Source organism: Nelusetta ayraudi, unplaced genomic scaffold (genome assembly GCF_046127955.1).
Source record: "Nelusetta ayraudi isolate G7.1 ecotype Tasmania unplaced genomic scaffold, CSIRO-AGI_Nayr_v1 ptg000002l, whole genome shotgun sequence".
In the NCBI taxonomy this organism is placed as follows: Eukaryota; Metazoa; Chordata; class Actinopteri; order Tetraodontiformes; family Monacanthidae; genus Nelusetta; species Nelusetta ayraudi.
This window is the reverse complement of record NW_027466052.1, coordinates 8,664,678-8,687,636: the sequence shown is the minus strand read 5'-3', so window position 1 is coordinate 8,687,636 and position 22,959 is coordinate 8,664,678. Positions and strand designations below refer to the sequence as shown.

Genomic DNA, 22,959 nt, shown 5'->3' with positions numbered 1-22,959 from the left:
AGTTAGGAGAAAAATAAAAATGTTGAAAATATCATTAGTTTAAGTCTAAACATAGGACATTACATTACAGCCATCAATATCTGTACTTTCTTGCTTCTATTTGAGTGAAGGAGATGAATCAGTACTTTTATCAGAGTATTCTTCTAACACAAGTATCTTGTGCAAGAAGAATATCAAGTATCTTTTTTTTTTTTTTTTTTTTTTACAGGTTGTGGATGATTTTTCCACTTCTGTAAATAACCACTTGATCATAAAAGATAAATTACGTGTCTGGTTGGTTCAGTCGTGCTGAAGATTCCTTGGGACAACGAGCCCATTGTGGTTTTTAAACGGTAAGTTGTGCTAATATCAGGAAAGAATGACTTGGAACATCTGAAGACGACAAATCGTGGTGCTTCTGAATGGTTTATAATACCATTGTATGTTATATCATTCATGCATTCATTCGTTATTATTATTGCCTTTACGTAAGGTTTATTATAAGCTCCAATGAAGAAAATATGAAGTATTATCAATATCTACCATGTCGTAGCTACTGCACAACTTACCCCGTTTTTGGTGCAAATAAATATTGAAATATCACATTAAACTTGTTTATGTGCTATGAACCATTACAAGCACAGGGGTGTGCTATAACATTGTGCCATTTGTATGTCATTTCATGTAATATTTTACTGTAATTCCATGCAAACTACCACCAGTCTACTTTAGCACCTATGATGCCATCTAGCGGCAGAAGCATGACGTACATTGAAAAGGCCATTTTTGCTGAGAAGCAATTCATAAAATGAAAAAGGAGTAATGATTTGCCAAAGCTGTAGCTTATCTCTTCGGGACTGAGTGAAATAAATTTCATGTGACGATACGAGTCAGCAATCCTGTAATGAGATGTAATAAATTGCACCAGTATCCACGCAACTGTACTATTATAAAACATTATATCAAAGTGATCAAACTCAGTTAGCTACTCAACAAAAACATCAATTAGTAATAAAATAAATACATAAATAAATGAATAAAGGAAAATTATTCCCAAATTATAATTTGAAAAACTTTCCAATCACATCTAGACTGGCTGGCTGAGACAGTAATAGTTCTAAGAACTGTTCTAGGAACCATAACCTTAAATCGACAGAGTGCACAGACTGCTCACAGGTGTTATGTTGTGACAACTTGGCTGAAGTGTAAATCTTCACAGCGGAAGCTTTGACCTTATACAACCTTTGCGTGACATCTCGCAGAAACCGATTTCACATATATTCCGTGTGAGCAAGAGTTGGGACCTTTTAAACTTCGGTACACACCCAGAAATCTCCTTCTGTGCATGAATTATAAATCAGCTCTGAAGTCAGAGCCATGTTTCATGTCCTACTTTCTGATTTGATGTGGAGGTTTGTGATGTCAGTGACAAGTTGGTCGGCTCTGACAGTTACACTCTAATGCATTTTTCATCTTCAATATCACCCCAAACATCTGAGGAACTGTAGTTATTAGATGTGGAGCTTTGAAACCAGACTGCAGCAACTACTTTCAGATTTTGGACATTCATTTATTCTCCTCAGTGATGCATAGTAAACCAATCAGGTCAGTTTTGCAGAGAAAATAAATATCCATTCAGTGTGAAAAACCAAATATTCTTTAGACATTTAATAAGGGATATAATTCATATTTTTTTAATGGATTTTCTTTAAAACAAAACTTATCTCCTCATTTACTTGGTGGCCCTTTATATCCTAAAAAAGTCAGTTAATTTTCAAGTGCTTCTGGAAAAATAATTCTACTTTATCGACAATAGAATTCATTCCCAATATTTGAATAAAGGTGAAGACTTTATTTCAAATGGACAATGATTTAACAAGAGGGCGTAAAACAGCTTTTGTACGCATGTTTATTGAAAATTATACAGGATACAGAAAGTACTTTGCTGTGATGTAAGTTTTAGACAGAGAGGTGACGTAACAAAAAAAAAAAAAAAAAAGCGTAATTTCGAGATTTTTGAATTTGCTGCAAGGCAAGCCTGAATGATGTTAGGAAAGAGCAAACAGCAGGTGAATTTTACAAAATCAGAAGGATCAGCCAGCCAACCGTTGATTTAGAGGTTTGTCTTTTTTTGGGAGAGGTTGATCTTGTCACCAAGACTCAAGGCCATCCCCTGCAGGAAGAAGGAAAAATATTAATTAACTAATTATTTCAAAAACATATCAAAGACACCCTCTCAAGAAATACGACAATTGTGTTCAATGCAAACAAGGGTTTTACTCTTCTGGGAGAATAATATCTGTTGCTGCAGCAGTAGAGACCCACCTGGCTTTTGGCTCGGATGCGTATGTGTCCGTTGACAGGCGCGTCGGGCCCCAGGTGGATTGGCTTCTCGATGCTGACATTAGCGAGAGCGTCCTCTCCAAAGATAGAACGAGCGTAAAGGTTGGCAGCCATGAAGCCGCAGAAGCCAGACAGAGCCTGGTTTGACAAAGACAAAGAAGAGGGACGTCAGTGCAAGACAAAAACCGACAAGCAAGCAAACGAAACAAAACACAGCGTGATGCAAGTTTTTTTTTTTTTTTTTTAAACTAGAAATACAATGCAAAAGCAATCTGCCACACAATTGCTATACTAGAAATATAATTAAGGGGTTTTAGACATGTACCCGCGACAAAAACCTCTATATCATTTATCATCATATCCTGTCATCTTCAGAAAAAAAATAAAGAAGTGTCTTACACCAACCTTCTCCGGAGTCAGACATTTCATGTTGGTGGACTTGAGGATATGTTGGAGGTAATGGTTTAGATCTGTGATGTTGGTGTTCACTGTGACCTGCAACAAAGAATTAATTGTTTTCAGTGTGGGTCGCTGGTTTTTTTTTTTCAATCCAGTTGGTTCAAAGGCATAAATCCAGTCAGAATCAGCACAGTTTCAGAGTGAGGTTTGTCTGGAAGTAGCAACCCAAGGCTCACCTTGTTTTCCCACTCAAACTCTGCCCACATCTGTCTGAATTCTGCGTCGGTGCAGGAAGCGGGCTGGATGTAGTCCATGATGTCAATGTGGATGTCACTGAGGACGACGCAGTTTCTGTCGCTCGCTGCGCCCGACACGTCGTAGACTGGGAGGGGAGAATCAAACAACAGTGTGCACGAGACGGCGTTTAGTTACGTGCAGTGAGGGAAAATAAAGAACAGCGGCAAATGAGCAACTATTATCATCACACAGCCAACTGATTTTCTTACCAATGTTTCCGAATATGATGCCATTCTCGGTGGAAGCCACTTTGACGTTGGCCTTGATATTAGCAAAATCGTGAGGCGCCAGAGTAAGCGGAGACGGCTTCTCCACCAACTTGAGATCCCCTAGTGGACGAATTTGGAAGATGTACAAATGAACGTAATCGCAACACAAACCTTGCGTAATAGGCACAGACAGAGCACATTTAGTCCACAAACCTAAAGTGGCCAGTTCAAGGGTGCAGTTTTGAAGGGTGTCACTGGTCTGGTTGACCACCAGCACGTCGAGAACAATGTCATACTGGTTGACATGGACGTATGCTTCAGCATACACTGGGTCTGAGAAACCAGTCAGCTGGGTCACCTTGATTGGACAGAAATTAGTTACATTCAATGGTCAAAGCTACGCATTCAAATGATAAAAAAAACAAAAACAAATGTTGGATTTCAGCAGGTTTACCTTGTTGAGTTTTGAAGCCAGCGGATCCGCAGCCTCCTTCCGCTGAGTGTTGCCCATAGCAGCCAGCAGACTCAGTTGGAACTGGTCCTCTTTGGACGTCATTTCATTTTTGGCTGTCAGCTGCATGAAGGAGATGGGGTCGTCGGCCTGCACCGTGACATTTCGTTTCTCAGACTCTTTCTGTTGAAGAAAAAAAAAAAAATGAAAACGCAGTCGGGTTATTGTGGGGTTGCAGGGTGACCTGCTCGGCTGCAGCGCCTCCTGCCTGGAGAATCAGCACAGAGAAAATACACAGAATAGTGAGCCGGCGTCTTTGTGTGCAACTAACAAGGAAGAGAGCCATTTCAAAGAACCTGGACATTCACACTTCAATAATGCTTCTTAAGTTTTCTACATTGCTGCACTCACTACAGTGAAATATTAAGGCAAAGACAAAAAAGAAAATCTAATCGACACCATAAATGTGTCCAGTATTTGTTCGGATGCGTCAGCTGTGGCCAGCGGTCACGCGGTCGAGTGTTGAGTCAACAGCCTTTACCTTCTGTGACAGCTTCTCCTCCTCCAGCCTGACAGCCAGCATGTGTGACAGGGATTTGCGGCACTCCTTATTGAAGATGTCATTCATGAGTGGCGAGCACTCTGACAGGACCTTGAGGCACAGCGAGATGCGGTCCACGTCGTCGTCGGTGATGGGCTTCTTGGGCAACGACGACTTGCCCAGGTGGAGCACGGTGACCATGATGAGCATGGACTCCGCGACGAAGGACTGAGGAGGCAGGTTCGGGGATATCGCCAGAAAAAAAGAAAAGAAAAAAGATTGAGTAACGTTTGTAATCTTGTGCTGTGTTGCCGTGGCAACACAAGGAGAGCTGAAGGACAACTTACATTTTGTTTCTTTTTGTCTTGAACAATAGCGACGTAACGCAGGGCCAACTTGGTCAGTGTGGTGGCCAGAGAAGCAGCCACGTAAAAGTCCCCGTCCATCAGGAACCCCCTCAGCGGAGGCCTGCGAGAGAGCAATACGGCGCTTCAGTGGCTATGGCAGTGTTTCTCAAAGTGGGTGGGGCGCCCCCTCCTGGTGGCGTAGAGTCGCGTCTTGGGGGGCGGGGGGGGTGTGAAACCAGGCGGGAGGGAGACGGGGCGCCCGGGGAAACTAATGTTTTCACGTCGGAACTTTTTCCACAGCGGAACAATTAACAAAAAGTGTTCAGTAGGTTGTCGCTAAGAAAAACGCTGCTCAGGTACACAGCAGGATGGACAAATATTTGACAGGGACGAAAAGAAGAATTCAGGAGTCCGGCGGTGGCCAGTGTTCTTTGTTGTTGGGCAATGCTCAACGTCATCCTGTGTGGCAGGTAGAAAATGTGATATTGTCGCATGACTCATGTTGTTGATGCGGTTAATTTCATCAAAACAAGACCCCTGAAAGCGCGGCTATTCTCTGCACTTTGTGAGGAGATGGGAGCACAACATAAAGCTGTGTTGTTTCACAGGGAAGCCAGGATGGTGGATGTTACAAAAAAATGTATTTGCACAGCAGAAAAGTGAAAGGAATATTCTTGTTTAAAAAGTAATGTTCAGGATTTGATGTCACAAAGAGTGATTTGCTAAAGTTGTTTATTTGTACAGAATAAATGATTTCATAAATGAAGAGAAAAGTGAAATGAATGTTCATGATAAAAAAAAAAATCACAAATATCACAAAAAGTGGTGTGCCAAAGGTAAGGCAAGTCTATGGGGTCAAAAGTCAACTTTGTCCTAAAGACATGGGGCCACTTGCAGGTTCATCGGGATCCCTCAAGACACAGCCATGTCAAATTTGGGGCTTATAGCCCCAAATTGGGGAGGGGTGGGGGGCATGAATAATTTTCTTCCTCCAAGGTGGGGCTTGACAGAGAAAGTTTGAGAACCACCGGGCTATGGAAACTTTATAAGGCCGATGAATCATAGCAGGAGTGCAACTGTGCCTGCTCTTACCTGTCCTCGTCTTTCTTTGAAGGCCTGGAGGAGCTAAGGGCACTCTGTGTGACATAGGTGCCCATCTCCGTCACCAGCTTCTGGGCCGGAGCTGCACTCACTTCATCCTCCGGTTTCACCTCTCCGGTCTCTTTCTTAATTTCATTCTCAACGAGCGGGATCTGTCCAGGCAAGAGGCAGAAGCAAGAATTGTTTCAAAATTTCCTGGGGAATTGTTAAAAAAAGAAGAAGCTTTTAGACAACTAATTCTGCAGACGTACCTCTCCCAAGGACCTGCGCACTTCAGTCATCACACTCTGGATGTCTTCCTTGGTGCTGCAGTATTCTCCCAGGATCCACAATGCTCCTCTGTAGATTCTGAAATGGAACAGTGGAGATGAAATCATTGCGTTAATATCCAATCAATCGATCAATGAAAGGAAGAAATAAAAACTCAATGGAGCCTATGTGTGACGCTGAACAGACTTCACAGACATGTGATGCAGTTGAGAAGAATACACCACTATCAGACCATTTGTCACATTTTTTTTACAATCCTAGTTAAGTTTTAGCTTTTTTTTCTTTTCTTTTTTACCAAAAGTGTAAGAAGTACTGAGAAAATGCATAACATGGACAATGAAAGCTTTAAAAAGGAAGCTTTACTTGACAGTTTTGATGGCGTGGAAGACTTCCAGCATCTTCTCAATGACGAGAGGCCTCAGGTGGTCAAACCTCTGAATGGCTTCCCGCACAAACTCCAGCACATCAGCAGCAGCGGCCTCATTGCTGTCGTTGAGGAACTCCATCAGCTGCGAACAATGTAGCGGCTCAGTAAAAACTGCAACTTTTACTTCACTTGTCCACTCAGTGGGCCACCCTGTAGTTTGGTGCTCTTTACAAACACGACGGACTGCTCACCACGGGGATGACGTTGGCTGCCATGTCGGGGAAGCGCACGCTGCACGAGTGGAGAGTGCGCACCAGCAGCTGCCTGTACTTATCAGTGTCTTCATGCTCTGTGACATTGTTCGTCTTGATCACCTCCTTTTTCAGAACGATCACCAACTGAGAGGTGGGGAAAAGGAAAAAAAACAACAACGTGCGTCAGGTTTACAGCACTGCTCCTCTTTTCCAGGCAGAAGGTATCAGTGCCGACTGACCTCCTCCACATTGCGAGATGAAACAAGGTCCAGTGCCAGCTGCAAAGTCTTCTTTCTGACTTCAAGGTCAGGAGTGCTGAGAACACGCAGGATGTCCATCACAAGGTCCTGGACAAAGAAAAAGAAAAGACCAGTCAAGAGGGCGGAAGTAATGTAGGTGCAGTGAACTGGAACAATATCATTGCAGTTTGCTAATTCAATACGTTGGCGCTGGCTCATGAATTAGGCCGCGCAATTGCTTGATAAGCAATTGCACACTCTGTAGAGCTTGAGAAAAGTAGAACAGAATGGAAAGGACTCACATTTGAGAATGGAAGAGAAAGAAGTGAGCCTTTTAGCTCATTGGCACTGCGGATGTATTGATTAGCTCATTTAATTATATGAGGAAAATCTGCCACCGTCGCATTTTCAATGATGCACAAGCTGTGACATCGGGGAGTATTTGATCAATCTGCTTCAACTGCAGACACATTAGCAGATATCAGAATAACTTCCAGGTAGAGAGGAGGCTTGGTTCAGATCAAACAAATTCATGTGTGTTTTCCCTGCTTGGTCATTCATTCACATTACAATTTTAAAGGGAACTTTTTGAGAAACACAGATGATTTCAATCATGCAACCAAAAAAAAAATATCCCTACTAATTTCAGCAACGAGACAATAATACACAATATATATTATAATATACATCAATGGGTAGTTTGGGTGGCTTTCCAGTATTCCTGCTATTTGATCCTACATACTGGACATTTCATTTGCATAAAAAATAGCAGAACTTCACCACAGCTGTGATTCCGTTCTATACACCTATATCAATGTACCTGGAGCACACGCTCATGAGTAGGATGCTCCTTCAGTTCAATCAGACGATCCAGAACGATCAGCTTGACGTTGTTGTCGCTCTCCTTGATGATCAGGTCGATGTAGCATTGCGCGGCAGCCTGGAGTGCAACAGAGTACAGGGTTGTCATGACTGATGTTACGCCTGGGGCGGTGCAATATCTTCACAAACATCGCTGGACAACACCAGACGACCCAGGACAAGTAGCGTACCTTAACGGCTGTGGGGGCACTGGAGAGGGTAACCAGAGTGCCAGCAGCTTCGTACTTCACAGCTGGACTGGAGGACTGCAGCAGGTTGTAGATGCAGCGGATGAACCTGGCACGCTCCGATGGGTTAGCGTGACAAACCTAACATACAGGACAGGGTGGGGTGGGATGGAGTGAGGGGGGCAGCAACAGCTCAACGTTCTAGCAGGTCTGATTAGAGTGCATGCTGCGCTGTCACGACAAATCACACCCACAACTCACTTTGTAAATAAGCTCCACAATGACCAGCTGCAGAATGTCTCCAAAAGTGTGAACCTGGTCAATGCAGGTGCTCAGGTAATCCAGAGCCCGATCCTGCGCGATGACATCAATGGGAAAGTGATTAGTGTCTCTGAGATATTACTGCACAAGTGGAACCGCTTCGACAGGGACCACAGACCTGATCTGCGTGGATCAGCATCATGAAGGCGTTTCTCTTGCAGCTGGCATCTTTCTCGTTGACAAGAAAATCATGGATCAGCTCTGGAGCGTCGGGGATGAGGTGTTCGAAGTTCCTGCAGCAAATGAATTCCATCAGTTATTTGTTTTTCACAAGAAAAAGGCCTTTGAAAATTGAAATAAACAAGTAAATAGAAAAGCAGGTGACAAAAATACATAACTGAATAAACTTTGTACCTGTAGATGGTGTAAATTGCCAGGACGGCATTGCGGCGCACGTAGCTGTGACGGTGTTCTAGGCAGGCGCGGATGGCTGGCATGAGGGGCTCCAGCAACTCAGACTCCTTCAGCTTGCACAGGAATCGCAGAGTGGAGCCGCGGATGAACTCGTTGGGGTGCTGCAGGTCCTGAGAAGCAGGAATGATTCCAAATGTTAATTGTGAAATTATTTCATACGACCACAGTTTTCCAAAATTCCTGCTGTTATTTATACAAACTACAGTGTATAACGATAAGAAACAACCATTTCAAATCAAAATTGATTTTTAGACAGGAGCTATTAAAATCCCAAACAACTGAAAAACTCAAAGGATCTTCGGCATCTTTTGACTGATGACCTTCAGACATTTTTTTGCACCCTTGTGTTTAAACTAGCAACTGTCCTGCTGCAGTATAGATGCCATGGTGGCAGCAGGTGATGAAATGGCAGACCGGAGTATAAACAAACAGTGTGCACCTGCCACTCTGACCTTCTGCCGCAGACCAGCAAGAAAAAAGAAAAAAAAAACAAAACACTAAACAAAACTTGCCCCAATTAAGAGATCACATGTCTGTTAGTTTACCTTTCTGTAGGCATCGCAGACCAGGATCATCTCCTGAAGCAGCTTGCCGTCTGGGGTTGTCTTAGGAACAATCTCCCAGAACACCAGCAGCAGCTTCTTGATGGTGTGGTCTTGAAGCGGCAGCACAAAGCGGATTATGGTCATCAACAGCCCGGGCAATTTCTCGCCATTCAGGATCATGATGATGACCTTCTTCAGGGCTTCAGTCTTGGCTTTGATTTCCCCCTTTTCTGTAAAGAAATTTACAATCTTGACCTCTACTGAAAACACTGACAAGCGTGAACACAGAGTGTTGAGAAAAATAGCTATTAAATATTAAAAAGGTATCCCAAAATGTGCATTCCCATCATTCCAAGAAAAGAAAGTGTTGCTTTTATATTCTAAATTGGCATTCAAGTCAGAAGTAAATTTCAATCTTCCTTCAAAAGTTTGTTGGGGTCATACTGTCGGCATAAGTTTTAACAATTTTTTTTTTATTATCAGAAAACTTTAATTGTAATGACCATTCTGACAGTGACTCAATAAAATGTTAAAAAAACAAAACATTTACCTAGATCAGTTTTTAGGCTGACTTCAGAGGGCGGCTCTGAGTCAGACGTAACATTGATCAGAGTGTAACACACGTTCTCTGCAGCCGTCATTTTGCTGCTGGGCGAGTCTCCTACGGGAAGAATCCAAATAAATGTTGGTTACTCGATGACGCCTGCAAGAAACGGGGGGTAAGGGGTGGGGGGGGGGACACAGCAAAATTAGTCAGTTAGTCAAAGTGGAATGGGCAAATATACTAAAATAAGGAAACTGATTGATTCCCTTATATTTAAGGTGATCTAGAATTAGCATAGAACCAAAAAAACAACATTATGGTTTTTGTTAGTAAGTCCAAGTCAAAATAAAAGATGATTTAGTGTGGAGAGGAAATGTTGAGATGATTAAAATAATAAGAAAACTTTTAAACAAGCAACAATAACTTCATTCATTGCCCAAACTCAATTCTGTCAACTCAACCCCTAGTAAGGAGATCCACATTATGGGCTACTTTGGGTAGGAGTTGGTACAATACGTCTCCTTCTAACATGGCAACTTGCTCTTTATGTAAACACAAGGTCTCATCACTAGGAATGACACAACAGTTATGGATTTTATTAGATATATTATGAAAATATTTTAACTAAAAACAAACCTATGTATTCTGTTTTATAAATGTCATGCCGAGGCCCCGTAATTCATTTGTTTAGCCATTGCGTAAATAAACGAAGAGAACATTTAAAATAGTTTCAAAAGTATACAACTGCCAGGCCGATTTAAAGGCAGTAACGCCATATGCATACTGACAGGGTCCCCTGAATACTCATAAAATTGTTCCGCACGTACAACCAACGGCATTTTAGAAAGCGTGGCTCACTGTATTACCACAAAACATATATAATCGAGCTGTTTTTAAGAAATGTGTGTAAAGGCAAGTTCGTAAGAGTTTTTAGTCATTAGAAAATTGCGAGGTGCAACGTCAAGTCCGCTGCTAACGAAACGTTACGGTCTAAAGCCGCTAAGCTAGCACCAAGAGAACTGCATCAAATAACACCTAAAACTCCACAACACTCGTTTATTACCCGGATATGCACCTGATAAAGTCAGTACCAACGATATTTGTAGCAACTCGCTGACAAGAACCAGTTGGCTAAAGCCAGCGTCCAAGCTAGCGAAGAAATGGAGGACATTTCATTGCTAGCTATCCAATAATGAGCACAGATCAGAGGGGAAAAACGTCGCTTGTATTGAATAAAAGAGGTGACGTGACGTACCCAGTGGTCGGATAATTCACCTCCTAAGTAGCCTTCAATGTCTAATTGTGAATATTTACATCTGCCAAATCGTCCCCGCCAGGCTACCGCTGTTGATCCGTCGCTTCGGCTCTCCACGACTTCCTAGTGACGTGGAAGATCACTTTCTGAGCCACATCACTGCTACGGGTCGCCGGAAGGTTCAGACACGGGCGAAAAACAAACAAAAACAACAACTTAAACGAAATCAAAAGAGTATAAGTCCAATTAAACACACTGCGACACCTACATATTATAACAACACTCAAATAAATTGTATTAATATGTGTATTCCATCTTGAAAGTGCAACCAACGTGCTCACACTAAAACATGGAACACTAAAGTTTGTATGCAAAAACTACATTTCTCATAGTTTCAAAAATAACGGCAGGTAAATGATGATATATGAATGCATGTAGAGTTTTAAAAGTAGAATGCGGTTAGATATATTAGGATTTTAAAATTGATTCATTTGAAATAGATAATTAGTTAATTTATTAAAATTGTATTAATTGTTCCTTTAATTTGATTTTTCACAGAAATAGTATCTCCCCTTACTCAACGCACAAACTGACCCCAGAGTTTATCGTTTATAATGTTTATAGCTCATAATGTTTAGACCTACAGTATGCGTCAAGAGAAAATGTTCAGTGGTAATGCAGCACTCTCTAGTGGTTAGCTCGTGATACTGTCTGTCCTGTTGCTGCGCTTGTTTACAATGTGAAACCGTCTGCGTTGAGTCATTTATCTTCCCTTTGTCGTCAATGCGAAAGGAGATGAAGCCGTACTCATGCACTCGTTTCACATCACGCTGGGAACCAAATGTGACTCCAAGATCCTTTCTGAACTTGCTCCCCGAGTCTGTGCTTTTTCCGCAGTCAGGACAGGAGGCACTTTTCGCGTTTATTCCAGCACGTAAACGATGGAACACTACGATGTTTTTTTTTTTTTTAAACAACTTTAAATTGTTGCTGTTGTCCCGTGCAAACACAGTGCTCTCTGTCTTCGGTTTTATTATTCTAAGCATTAGACCGAGCATTCAGTGTGGCCTCTTTGTGGTCACGAACAATGGTGCTCACTTTAAAAAAAAAAATCATTTCTACAATTATGTTGAATGATCTTTCTAGGGCAACTGGCCAGGACTGAATAGTTTAAGTTAATTCTCAGATCGGTTGAATCGACACTCGTCCACTATTTCAACTTCACAGGAAGGGAACCAAACGATCTCAGATCGCGGTGCAGCAAAGAGCAGTTGAACAGTAGGAAATACCGTCTCAGGAAACAGCCAATGAGTAATGGCAAAGGTACTGAGGCTGTCCAACAAGTTTTTCTGTTTTATGAAATTATTTTCATGTTCCGAGTTAAAATTGTCTTTAAAAAAAAGACAACAACCGATAACTTGATCGCCCAGTTAGAAAACATAACCAGTTCCAAGTTACTAAAATGTAGTTGAATATATATCAATGGTATATCAATATATATTTCATAAAAATGTTTTATGCGTTATGTTGCAAACGATTGTGAAAAAAGAAAAAAACAACAACAACAAACAAACCCAAAAATGACAACACACAGCAAACATTTTAAAAAGAAAAAAAAAAAAATCTAACCACTCACTCTCACATTATATGCCCGATTTACAAAACGAAACTCGGAATAAAACATTTTTTTCCACGCTAAATTGAGCTTTGGCTTGCGTTTATTAGTTTTATTACTCGTTTAGTGGCCAACTTTGAAGGGGGGGAAAAAAAACAAAAAGCCCAGAGTTCCAGGTTGTGGCCCGTAGGCGGCGACAGAGAGCACCGTTTGTGTAAAACAACATCTCACCTTCTTTCTTTTAGTCCAATTGCTGGAGCACGTTTGAGTGACCGTGGAGTGCATTTGCTGTCATGTAGTCGAGTGTTAACACGGCGTAAATATCGGAAGAAGGGGGGACTCGAGCGCGGAGACGAGGAACGGCGGTCGAGCCATGGCTGCGCGGGAGGAAGGGGAGCTTTTGCACGGCAAAAGCAGGCACCACGACGGGGCTGGAAGTGTAAACAGCTCCGAGGGCTTCAGGAACGGCTATGTGAAGAGCTGCGTCACCCCTCTCAAACAGGACCGTCAGAGGGGCTTTTTGTTGAACGTGTGCAGGCTCTGCAACGACGACATTCGCGGCTCCAAACTGTTAAAGGTCTCTGCCCTCTACGGCGGCGCGTTCGCGATCCTGGCGCTCTCGTTCCTCATTTCCAGGAGCCTGCAAAGTGACTCGCCGTGGGATTTGCGGACTTTCCTGTCGGGCTTCTCCCAGTCCATCAGTCCGCTGTTCAGCATAGGATGTGCCTTCTTCTTCCTGACCTTCTACCTCAGGAGGAAGAAGCGGGAGAGCAGCAAATGCTGGCTGCTGTCACTGCCGGCGTCGTGCTACCTCGGGGATTTTCTGGTGCTGCGCTTCTTGCAATGGGGAGAGGAGCAGCACCAGATGCAAATGGTGGGCAGGTTGCTCTTCGTGCTGGGGTGCGTGGGTCTGCTCACGCTGATCCCCACTCTCAAACTCAAGCACAGCGTGCTGGTGCTGGTCTTCGCCAGCGTCGTGTGGCTCGTCTCGTTCACAAGTTTGTGCGCGCTGCCCGCGCCGCTCCGCCCGCTGCTGGCCTGCTTCTCCGGGCTCTCGGGCTCCGTGCTGGGGCTGTGCTTCGACCGATACTACCCGTCGAGGGAGGCGCCGAGCGGGGTGCCCGGCGCGGAGGAGAAGGTCCCCGTCATCAGACCGAGGAGACGCTCCAGCTGCGTGTCGCTGGGCGAGACGTCGACCAGCTACTACGGCAGCTGCAAGATGCCCCGCAGACCCTCGCTGCCCTGCATATCCAGGGAACAGGTAGGTCCTGTCCCCCTGTTGTTGTTGTCGTTGTTGTTGTTTTCCCCTGTTGTCCTACAAGTAAAGGCCCGCTCACCTACGACCCCCGCCCTCCCCAGGAGTGCACATGTGAAACGAAAACACTTGCGCGGACGGTTGTGCGCGCTGTGACTATCCGGCGAGCGGTGCAAGTTGTTGTCAATGAGCTGTTTAGTTCTACTGAGAGGCTTCACTATTTTGTCAGGCATCTTTTTTTTAATGGAAGAAATGCTGCACCACCATCCACCTCGTCCCCGGACTTTTATGATGCAGCTGTCCGTTAAGTTGTCAATTTAAAAAACAAAAAAACAAAAAACAACGTCCATATGAAAGTGCTCTCTTTTCAAATTACTCTCTGATTGTGAAGTATTTGCAAGCGATCTCGAATTCCGTGCAGTGTGCAACACACACACACACACACACACACGCACACGCAAACACTTCCTGTCCTCCTGACATCAGTATGGTTTATCTGCATTATTTATGAGGGAATTTATTGATTTAAAACGCTTAAACCCCTGGCACCCAGTGTAAAGTGAGTGTCTGTCTACATCCTGTTGCCACAATGGCAATAGAGCCACTGGTAACTCAAGCAGCAGGGGCCTACACCGGCGCTGTCTGACTACGCCGTCAACAGGACTGCACGATGGTGAGCACTGGCAGGACACTACAGGGCCCAGGGAGTTCTCAGCGCGTCTCTCTCAGTTTTAGCTGCCTAGCTCGGCAGCTTCTGAGTCGCAAACAGCACTTTGTTTGCATACACACAGCGAAGAGGCCCATTGCAAATTTCACCAATGTGGGATTAATAAGGGCTTCTATTCTATATCCACGCATTCTTCTTTTCACTATGTTTTTTTTTTTTTTTGTTGTTGCTGTTGCACACCACAGCACGCCAACATCAGACTGCCGTGACAAAGAGAGCAGTGCATGGCAAAACAGCCGATCTGAGATCCTGCTGCCTTTTATTTTTAAATGGCAATAATGCTGCAAACGGCAGCATTATTGTCATCAGGCCGTTAACCCCCCCCCACACACACACCCTCCCGCCCCCCCGTTGCACTGAAGTTGTTGAAAACAAAGGCGTACAGGCCTTTTGGTGGACACCCAGCCGTTGCTTTGCCCCAGACATTGTTTTTGTGTCCTTCAGACGAGGTGATAAGGGAACTAAAAATGTATACCCAGATTGTCTCAGTTGTGCAATTTCCAGCAGTTGTTTTTCACCTGCAGCCCACCAGCAATTGTTTCCCACATTGTGTCGTAGGCCGTTTGCAGTGAGGTCCCGCACGGCACAGTCATCGCACGGAGACCGGCAGAAAGACAAAAAGAGGCTTTTGTGTTTATGTTGCACACTGACTTCCCCTAAAGACTCCACAATGAGAAAGTTGAATAATAGAATGTGTTGGATGAATTGAGACTAACATTTGATTTTTAGTTGAAGTTAAAATTTTTCAGTTTCAGTCCTCGTGTTATTTTTCAAGCAGCGCAATGGCACCATATTTATTAAAAAAAAAAAGTAGAAAAAATATGTCTTAACGCCACACAGTAAAATACATAAAATTCAACATTCATAAAATGTGGTACATTAACTTTGTGTTTCTGTTTGAGTTGAGTGACGACAGCAGCGTTTGAAACCTGAACTGATCCAGGTGTTGATGACATGTTCTGACACCCGAAACTGACTAACACCGTAAGTAAAACTAGTTTACTTATTGTGTTCCACCGCCACACGTCATAGTTACTCTCATCACCTGGTGCATTGAGGGGGAAAAATGTACAGATTGATTGGTAATTACATTTTTAGTCCTAATTAGAGCGAGGAACAGTCGCCGTGGTTCAGTTGCGATCGATGGCGCGCATTCCTGCCCTCCGCCTCCGTCCCTTTGAAATAAAAAGATAACCAAAAGTGCAGGCGCATGTCATCGTCTGCGTCATCATCCGGCTGTCCTAAAAACCAGATTTGGCAAGCCTCCCTGTCAGCAAACATCCATGTCAAAGTCAAGTTCTCAGCCGTGCGCTCAGGGGACAGTGACATAAATGCCAGCGAAATGCCACCAAGGTGAACTAAAGTCTAAACCGTCCACAGTTGTGTCACACTTGTGACACATGTGGCGACTGCGGTCCTCCGCTGGCGTCTCCCCTCCTGACGCTGCTTACCGGCAAGGTGCTCAGTGCTCAGAACGCGAGAGTTGCCGAGGTGACACAAAGGGTTCGGCATGTAATCACGGTAGTCGGCGGTACTTCCATGCAAACAAAAGACACTTTCTGCATCTGATGAGGGAGGGGGGGGGGCATTTTGATGGAAGTTAATCAGGGTTCAGCACTGATGTCTTTCATGTTCCTCAGAGATGTTCATTTTCTTTTTTTTAGAGCCTCTGATTACTGATTCACTGCCCCAGTCACCAGCCTCTGTGCTGTGTGAGAGTCAGTGGGTCCCTGACCTTCAGTCTCAGGCCTGTTGTCTGTTTGCAGCAACATGTTGGCTTTGCATGCAGCATGCTTATCAAGAGTTTGGGAAATTCAGTGGAGCTATTTTGGAAAAAAGTTAGAGTATAAATGGATTAAATATCTGAGACGGCGTCCAACAGAAGGGCATAGTAGCTGTTTTACATACTTAGTGTACATAGATTACGAACAGGAAGCGACAAGTAATTAATTACCTCATAATTGCTCTGCCATTTAATTGCATAAGTTGCCAGTGTTGTTTTTTTTTTTTATGAACTGTTTTCCCTCAGAGTTTATATGGTCACTTTTAAACCAGAAGGGGGCACAAATCCAATTTGCAGCCTATTTCTAAACAAGTTAAATATGAAAAGTGTGATAATGGATTAATGTGATTGCAATGCTTGAAATTATTTGATGATGCTGTCAGTTACAAAAAAAAAACTTTTGTAGGAAATTAAGTAAAAAAAAAAAAAAAAAGTCACAGTTGAACAGAATAGAAGCCAAAATTAAAACCAAGGTGTAAGAGAAGGATGTTGACTATGTGACTGCTGCGATCATACATCAGTTATAATACCAAAACATTGTACACAACTTGTTGCAACTTTACCTCCTGAATTTCTGTGTTTTGTCCCTCAGTGAATTTATTCATTGGACTGTTGCATTTTAACTCGCTGTTGCTTGTGCCACAACTGAACAAGGTTGACGGTTGTGTTTAGGTGCTTCCCACCAAAAAACTTCCAGGAACATTTTAGTCCTATTCTTTTTCAGAACTAACAGCAGTGGTGGTTGGGTGACGGTCATGGGCCTGGGCCAGTAGCCATTATTTTCATTAGTCACCCATGCAGAGGGAAACAGGTTGAATCTACGAGTAAGGGCTCAGGCTACAGAACTTTCCGGCTAATTTAACCCAGATTCATCTCCAAAGTGAGCTGGAGGAGAAATGTGCACTAGGCCATCAGAACACTCCTCGCAGATTTTCTGGTAATCAGAGATCGCGCCAGACAAACATATGTTTGATATTCTGGACCACGTCTTTCTCAAGTCGCACCAGGCAGGGAGTTAGAAATCAGCTGAAAGTGCAGCCTTTTGCAGTCGTAAACTCAGTACAAAGTCATGTTGGGCTGCTAGCATGTAGAAGATTACATTTTTTTTTGAGAATGGAACTGGGGGAGGGGGTTGATCCTTGAACTCCAAAATAAATCGGCATCTGTTGTTTTCCCTGAAAATATTAGGATTCTCTGTCGTTTGACTGAAATGTCGTTGTCGGCGTGGACATTTCGAGAGGCTCAGTCCTCACGTCTCCTGGCTGTCGGACACCAACTAACTACAAGCCACAACGGACCGACACTGAGTGTGCATTGAGTGTGGCAGGCAACCTTCAAACCTGCAAGCGAGTTGGTGCACTTTCAACTGGAAACCTCAAAAGCTGCACAAATGATGATAGAAACCCCCCCCCTCAAAAAACGCTTCCCCGACTTCTCCCCAACAGGTGGATGATCGTCATCCACTAGTGATACTTTTGTGCTTTAGTAATATCAGTCAAGCTTTTTGTCTCTCTGCGAAGTGGTCACATCAGTGTTGTTCTAAAGATATGCAAATTAAAGGAACTTTTCTCAGGCGAGATCATGTGATGTGCTGCCTTACTCAAAGTTGTGCTTGATGATGTGATTTTGGTCGGTCGATTTGGGGCGGCTGACAACCTCACAAGCTCAGCGCCGTGATCAAAATGCTTGTTTGGAAAGTGTTTAGAGTTGTTTTGCTGTAGTTGAGTCGCCACTTCGGTCTGCAGTCAATTGTTTATCCAAAAGTGAAAAAGAGGCTTTACACTGCCCCCTGAGGTCACGCACCCTCTTGTATTAATATCTCCACACAGATGTTGACAGAACACTTGATACAGCAAGCAGTCATAGTGTTTCAGAAATTATTTGGGATTTTTCTTTTTCTCCAGAATGGCAGGTTCAAGTAGCTCAGTGGAAATCACCTCCAGAGACCTCCCCCCCCACCCCCTACTGATGCTCGGTTCTAGCGGAGGAGTGCAGATTGAATCAGAATCTGAATCAAGACACATAAAAAGTGTCTAAAACATGAGCTTCAGTTAAAATGTTCTGATAATTGTTTTTGACGACTGGACATGAACACGTGTGACATGACACCTAAAGCAGCAGCACGTGCAGAAAAAAACAGTATTTTTGAACCTGGTATTTGAATAAATTAATATTTTTACCTTTTGCGAGATCTAACTTCCCATCTGGGGTTGATATTTTGTATTTTTCTTGTATTTACTCACTCCTTCAAATAATTTCATGCTTGTGTTTTGAGCTTTAGATTTGCATGCGAAACCTCCCAGCATCGCCAGATCTTTAGAGCGTCGACTTGCGTATGGATAGGTTGCATTAGCTTCAGTCAGAAGGTCTTCTTTGGTGAAATTCTTAAATGAGCCATCAAAGTGTCCAGTTGCGAAACAGAATTTGTTCATATTTTTGTTTAGGGAACGCAGTGTTAAAAAAAAACATGCCTTTCAACTTCAAAAATTTGTATAAAAAAAAAAAACACTGCGTAATTTGAATTCTTTCTCCACTCAAACTGCTATTCGGATTTTTTATTGTTCTGCCAGTTCATGTACAAAACAAAACCATCGTGCGTCTCTGAGACAACGCGCGTCATTTATTCATTAATCTATCGGAGGTTATGCTTTTTAGAAGTGGCCTTTTGTGTCTGGGCTTTTTCTTCTTTTTCTTTAATGGAGGAAACGCAAAAAAAAAAAAAAAAAAAGAACCCCAGCTCCTGACTACCAGCGAGACCTTCGAGGCAGCGCTGCCTGCTGCACTCCGGGAGAAGGCCCACTCTTTTGTGTGTCCCACTCTCCAGGGGCAGGCAGGGGTAAATAATACACTTAACTACCCCACCACCTCCACCACCACCACCAACCCCCATTCAGACGAGAACACAGACGCAGGCTGCAGAGAGAGAGAGAGAAAGAGAGCGAGAGAGAGAGAGCGGCGCAAACACAGAGCAGCTCTCAGCTGTCACGTTCGCTCGCTGTAAAGCCATGTGGAATGATATAACATTGACGTCACAACCCGGTGACGTACCGCAGGGTGATTGCAAAGATGGGGGAGGGGGAGGAGGGAGCGGTGGGGGGTGGGCGAGGGTTAGACAGAAGAGACAGAGCGAAAGAGAGAAAGAGAGAAAGCCAAGTCTTATTAATCGGCGTGTGGAATAAAGTGTCCGTGCTGGAGCTGCGCTGATAAAGGAAGGAGGGGAGAAAAACAAAACAAAAAACCTTGCGCTGCGGTGAGAGGAGGGTCTTTAGGTGGTGGTGGTGGTGGTAGGTGTGGGGGGTGAGGTTGGCGCTGCAGGATGAGGCTGCAATCCCCTCTCCTGTGAATTAATCCAGGGGAAATTATACAATCCACAGATTTAATTAGAAATAAAGGCATTTTAAAAAAAAAAATATATATATATATATATTCTATGAAGCATTTAGGAAGTGTGTTTGGCTCCTTTTACACTCCTTGAGTAGAGAGTGGCAACATAGTAGTAATACTAATACTACTACGAATAATATCAAAAATAATTATAATGAAAGCATTGATCTTTGGTGTAAAAAGAAACGGTTCTTCTATTTTTTTTCAAATTGAAACAGTCAAATCAGTATCTTATCAGCGTGTGCCGTGTGTCCTGTCTTGCTTCCCGGCTGCTCTGCCTGCGCTGCCTGTGTGCGGACTGAAGCTGTGCGGCTGCTGTGTTTCACCCACCGCGTTCTCCTCTCAGTTCAGCCCAATCAGACACAAAACACCGACTCACAGGCTGCCGGTGCACATTGTTTGCTTTCAACTTCCAAGAGAAATAATTGTGTAAGGCATAAAGGAGAATAACATAAAAATGTTTTTCTTCACTTTTGTTTGTTTTTGGTCCTGTCTTTTGCTCCGTTTTTTTTTTTTTGACATTTGATTTTCTCCAGATCAGCCGCGTGTTTCACTGTTGCTCTCATTGTGGGTTTTTTTGTGTCAAAACAGCGAAAAAAGAAGAAATAAATAGTCTTTTATTTTTTGCCTATCTATTTTTCAGTTTGTACCTCAGTTTTTATGTTAAAGACGCAGCTCCCTTCAAGCACCGGCCATAAAGTGACGAATGTTATCTCCAGCTAAAGGTTACGTGTGTGTATTTCTTTTATGTAAACATTTAATCAGTTCTGTAGACAATTTATATCTGTCTCTTTCAGGAGAATGGCCCTGAAAAAAAAAAACAGTATAAAGTCCTGCGCACTATCGCACTGTTACACATGAAAGATTTCCAGAATTGGCTGGAAATGAAAAAAAAAAAAAAAAAAAATACATGACGAAAAAAAAGACAGACAGAAAATATACCCAGTAGGGTTGTGAAGGTGACTGTAAGCCGATTGTTGTTGTCACGTAATTGTGTGAATGAAATGTGACCTAAAAGTGAGCGGTTGTGTAACTGGAGGATAATGACGGGCGACGGCAGCCCCTCTGTGTGTTGGAGCTCGAGCGGCGGCGCCAATGTTGAGACCGAGATGTACAAACTTGCCGTGTGTGTGTGTGTGTGTGTGTGTGTGTGTGTGTGTGTGTGTGTGTGTGTGTGTGTGTGTGTGTGTGTGTGTGTGTGTGTGTGTGTTTGCTCAAATGTCACGTCACGACGTTTTATCAAGCGAGGAGCAGAACCGGCCCTCGACGCCGTCGTCCACCTGTGAAACTGGAGCATCTCGGGGCCGTTCACAGTCTTTACTAAACGCTTGCGCTTAACTCCGCCTCTCCACCTCATTTGAACTGTGTTCTTCTCCCCCCCGCCCTCCACCCTCCGTTCGCCTCACTTACTTCAATTATTAATTTTTTTTTCGCCACGCTCTCACTGGGCCCGCGTGAAGCGGCGCAGGCGAAGGGTTAAAGGCGAGCGAGGCGCCCCGGTGCGTGCGGCTGACTGCGGAGTGAAACAGGATGCAGCGACTGCATTGTCAGCCTGCTGGTGTGAGTGCAAACAGATGAGGAAATGCTGGAGCGAAGCGGGTACTCCAAAACTTGGGGTTGCCCCGGCAACGCTTTTGCGTCACGATCGCCGGCAATTAGCTTGCAGCGGCTCTTTAGTTTTTCAGGACGGCTCGCGCCGAGCTCGGCCTTAATGACTCTGCTGAGCGAGGAGACGCCGTCAGAAGGAGGAGGGAGGGGGGGAAAAAAAAAAACATTTTTTTTTTTTTTCACCTCGTGTCCCCTCTGTAGCACTCGTGGCAGCAATCCTGGAGTTTCAACTGCATGTAAAAAAAAAAATAGAATAAAAAAAAAATGCAGCTTCCTTCCTTTTTGCTGTAATGAGCCTTGAAGTGGCGTTCCAACCTCATCTATCTGCTTTTATTGGGACCTGTAAAAAGAACTGTGTGTGTGTGTGTGTGTGTGTGTGTGTGTGTGTGTGTGTGTGTGTGTGTGTGTGTGTGTGTGTGTGTGTGTGTGTGTGTGTGTGTGTGTGTGTGTGTGTGTGTGTTTGTTGTTGTTGTGGGTGAAGGATAAGTTCCTGCCCTCAACTTATTTGGGCTAATTAGATGGCGCCTGCTGGCCGTCCAATCAGAACCCTCCTCGATTGGGGCCTTGTTGAACTCGGCAAATGCCAGGAAAGAAGATAAGTTGGTGAACGAAACGAGCGCTCCTCAAACAGCTGCGGCTACACAATCAGGTCCACCCCCCCCCCCTTTTTTTTTTCTTTCTTTCTTTTTCCACGGGGAGGCTCGTTTTTTCAGAGACGTTTCAGCCGTGCAGCCGGAGCCATTTGGATCAGATCACACTCCTCCGCCCGCGGCCGTCTGATGTCAGCGCCTGGCTGGCTGTCGAACATTCTGTGTGCGTCTTCGACCTTCCTGGTCCAGAGAGGTCACCGCCGGTGCGGCCCGGTCCGATCTGGTCTGGTGGACGGGAGGTTCTGGGGGTTTGGAAGTGGAGCACGGCGACGCTGGGACCTCAGGAGTGTTCTTCTTCTTCTTCTTCTTCTTCTTCTTCTCCTCCTCCTCCGGGAATTAAAGAATGGGAGTGGAGGGTGGGAGGCGAGAGAAAAAAAATGGCATGTCGTAAATTTAAGTTGCATGTTAATGAGTGTCCACCGGCGGCTTTTTTCCCCCCACCGTCTGCTGACGGTCTCCAGAGAGGCTCTTGAGCGATAACGTCGTCTTCCTTTACGTTGCAGCTTCAGGTAAATGTCAGATGTGTCTGATTTCAGCAGTTTGTTCGCCTGAAGCCTCAAGAATTTTTTTTTTCTTCCCACAACCTTGCCTCAATAAAACTCCAAAGCAGCCTCCCCTCCCCACCTCCACCACCTATATTTTCTTGCCCCCCCCCCCCCCCCGCCCTCCCTCCCCACACACACACACACACGCGAACCCCCCCTGGTTTAATTCCGCGCGTCCGTGTTCCTGTTACACTGTGTGAATTTCTTGAAGTCTTTCTCTGTGCGCCGCTTTTGAAAATGGTGTCAGCGCTGCTGCTTTTACACCAAAAGGCTGTTGCTAAGTGACGGTTGACGTCAGCCGCAGCTACAGAGGAGGGCTTGTGTGTGTTTAGCAGCTGAGGGCAGATCCCACTGAAAAGGGCAAAACTAAGAAGCACTATTAGTCACTGCGGTGAAACCCCCCCCCCCCACCCCACCACCCTGACTTTGCGCGGCAGGATCCCCGTTTCAAACATTTTGAAATGTTT

At 44.2% G+C, this 22,959-nt stretch overlaps 2 protein-coding genes across 6 annotated transcripts in view; one reads left to right on the top strand and one right to left on the bottom strand.

Annotated features, from left to right (window-relative positions):
* Window positions 1-1,870: 1,870 nt before the first annotated feature.
* On the bottom strand, window positions 1,871-11,087 carry copb1 (COPI coat complex subunit beta 1). 4 transcript variants are annotated; one of them, XM_076022232.1, is made up of 22 exons: window positions 10,985-11,087; window positions 9,677-9,829; window positions 9,127-9,356; window positions 8,522-8,691; window positions 8,286-8,400; window positions 8,108-8,200; window positions 7,850-7,987; window positions 7,618-7,737; window positions 6,798-6,905; window positions 6,556-6,702; window positions 6,301-6,446; window positions 5,919-6,015; window positions 5,659-5,819; window positions 4,567-4,687; window positions 4,220-4,447; window positions 3,682-3,861; window positions 3,441-3,585; window positions 3,228-3,347; window positions 2,958-3,103; window positions 2,728-2,817; window positions 2,305-2,460; window positions 1,871-2,152 (listed from the first exon to the last, which is right to left on the bottom strand). In XM_076022232.1, the coding sequence occupies exons 2-22, from the start codon at window positions 9,765-9,767 to the stop codon at window positions 2,093-2,095; spliced, it is 2,862 nt and encodes a 953-aa protein (XP_075878347.1). In that variant the 5' UTR covers window positions 9,768-9,829; window positions 10,985-11,087; the 3' UTR covers window positions 1,871-2,092. The 4 variants fall into 4 exon arrangements, with proteins under 4 accessions (XP_075878347.1, XP_075878364.1, XP_075878338.1 ...); XM_076022249.1 differs by having other exon boundaries at window positions 9,677-9,787; window positions 10,985-11,084; XM_076022223.1 differs by having other exon boundaries at window positions 10,926-11,082.
* A 1,528-nt stretch (window positions 11,088-12,615) lies between these two features.
* Window positions 12,616-22,959, top strand: part of pde3b (phosphodiesterase 3B) — a 41,699-nt gene continuing 31,355 nt past the window's right edge. The window contains exon 1 of one of the 2 annotated variants that reach the window (XM_076022162.1): window positions 12,616-13,801. In XM_076022162.1, coding sequence (XP_075878277.1) covers window positions 12,914-13,801 — 888 coding nt within the window. In that variant the 5' untranslated portion in view covers window positions 12,616-12,913. The remainder of the gene's footprint in view (window positions 13,802-22,959) is intronic. The other variant, XM_076022153.1, reaches the window with a different exon arrangement.

Bases quoted from the DNA above. Each gene is read 5' to 3' on its own strand.
- copb1 (XM_076022232.1), bottom strand. From the start codon at position 9,767: ATGACGGCTGCAGAGAACGTGTGTTACACTCTGATCAATGTTACGTCT. The intron at 6,016-6,300 runs GTAAAGCTTCCT...GTTCCATTTCAG, and splicing joins CACGCCATCAAAACTGTCAA to AATCTACAGAGGAGCATTGT. The intron at 4,448-4,566 runs GTAAGTTGTCCT...CTGCCTCCTCAG, and splicing joins AAGACAAAAAGAAACAAAAT to TCCTTCGTCGCGGAGTCCAT.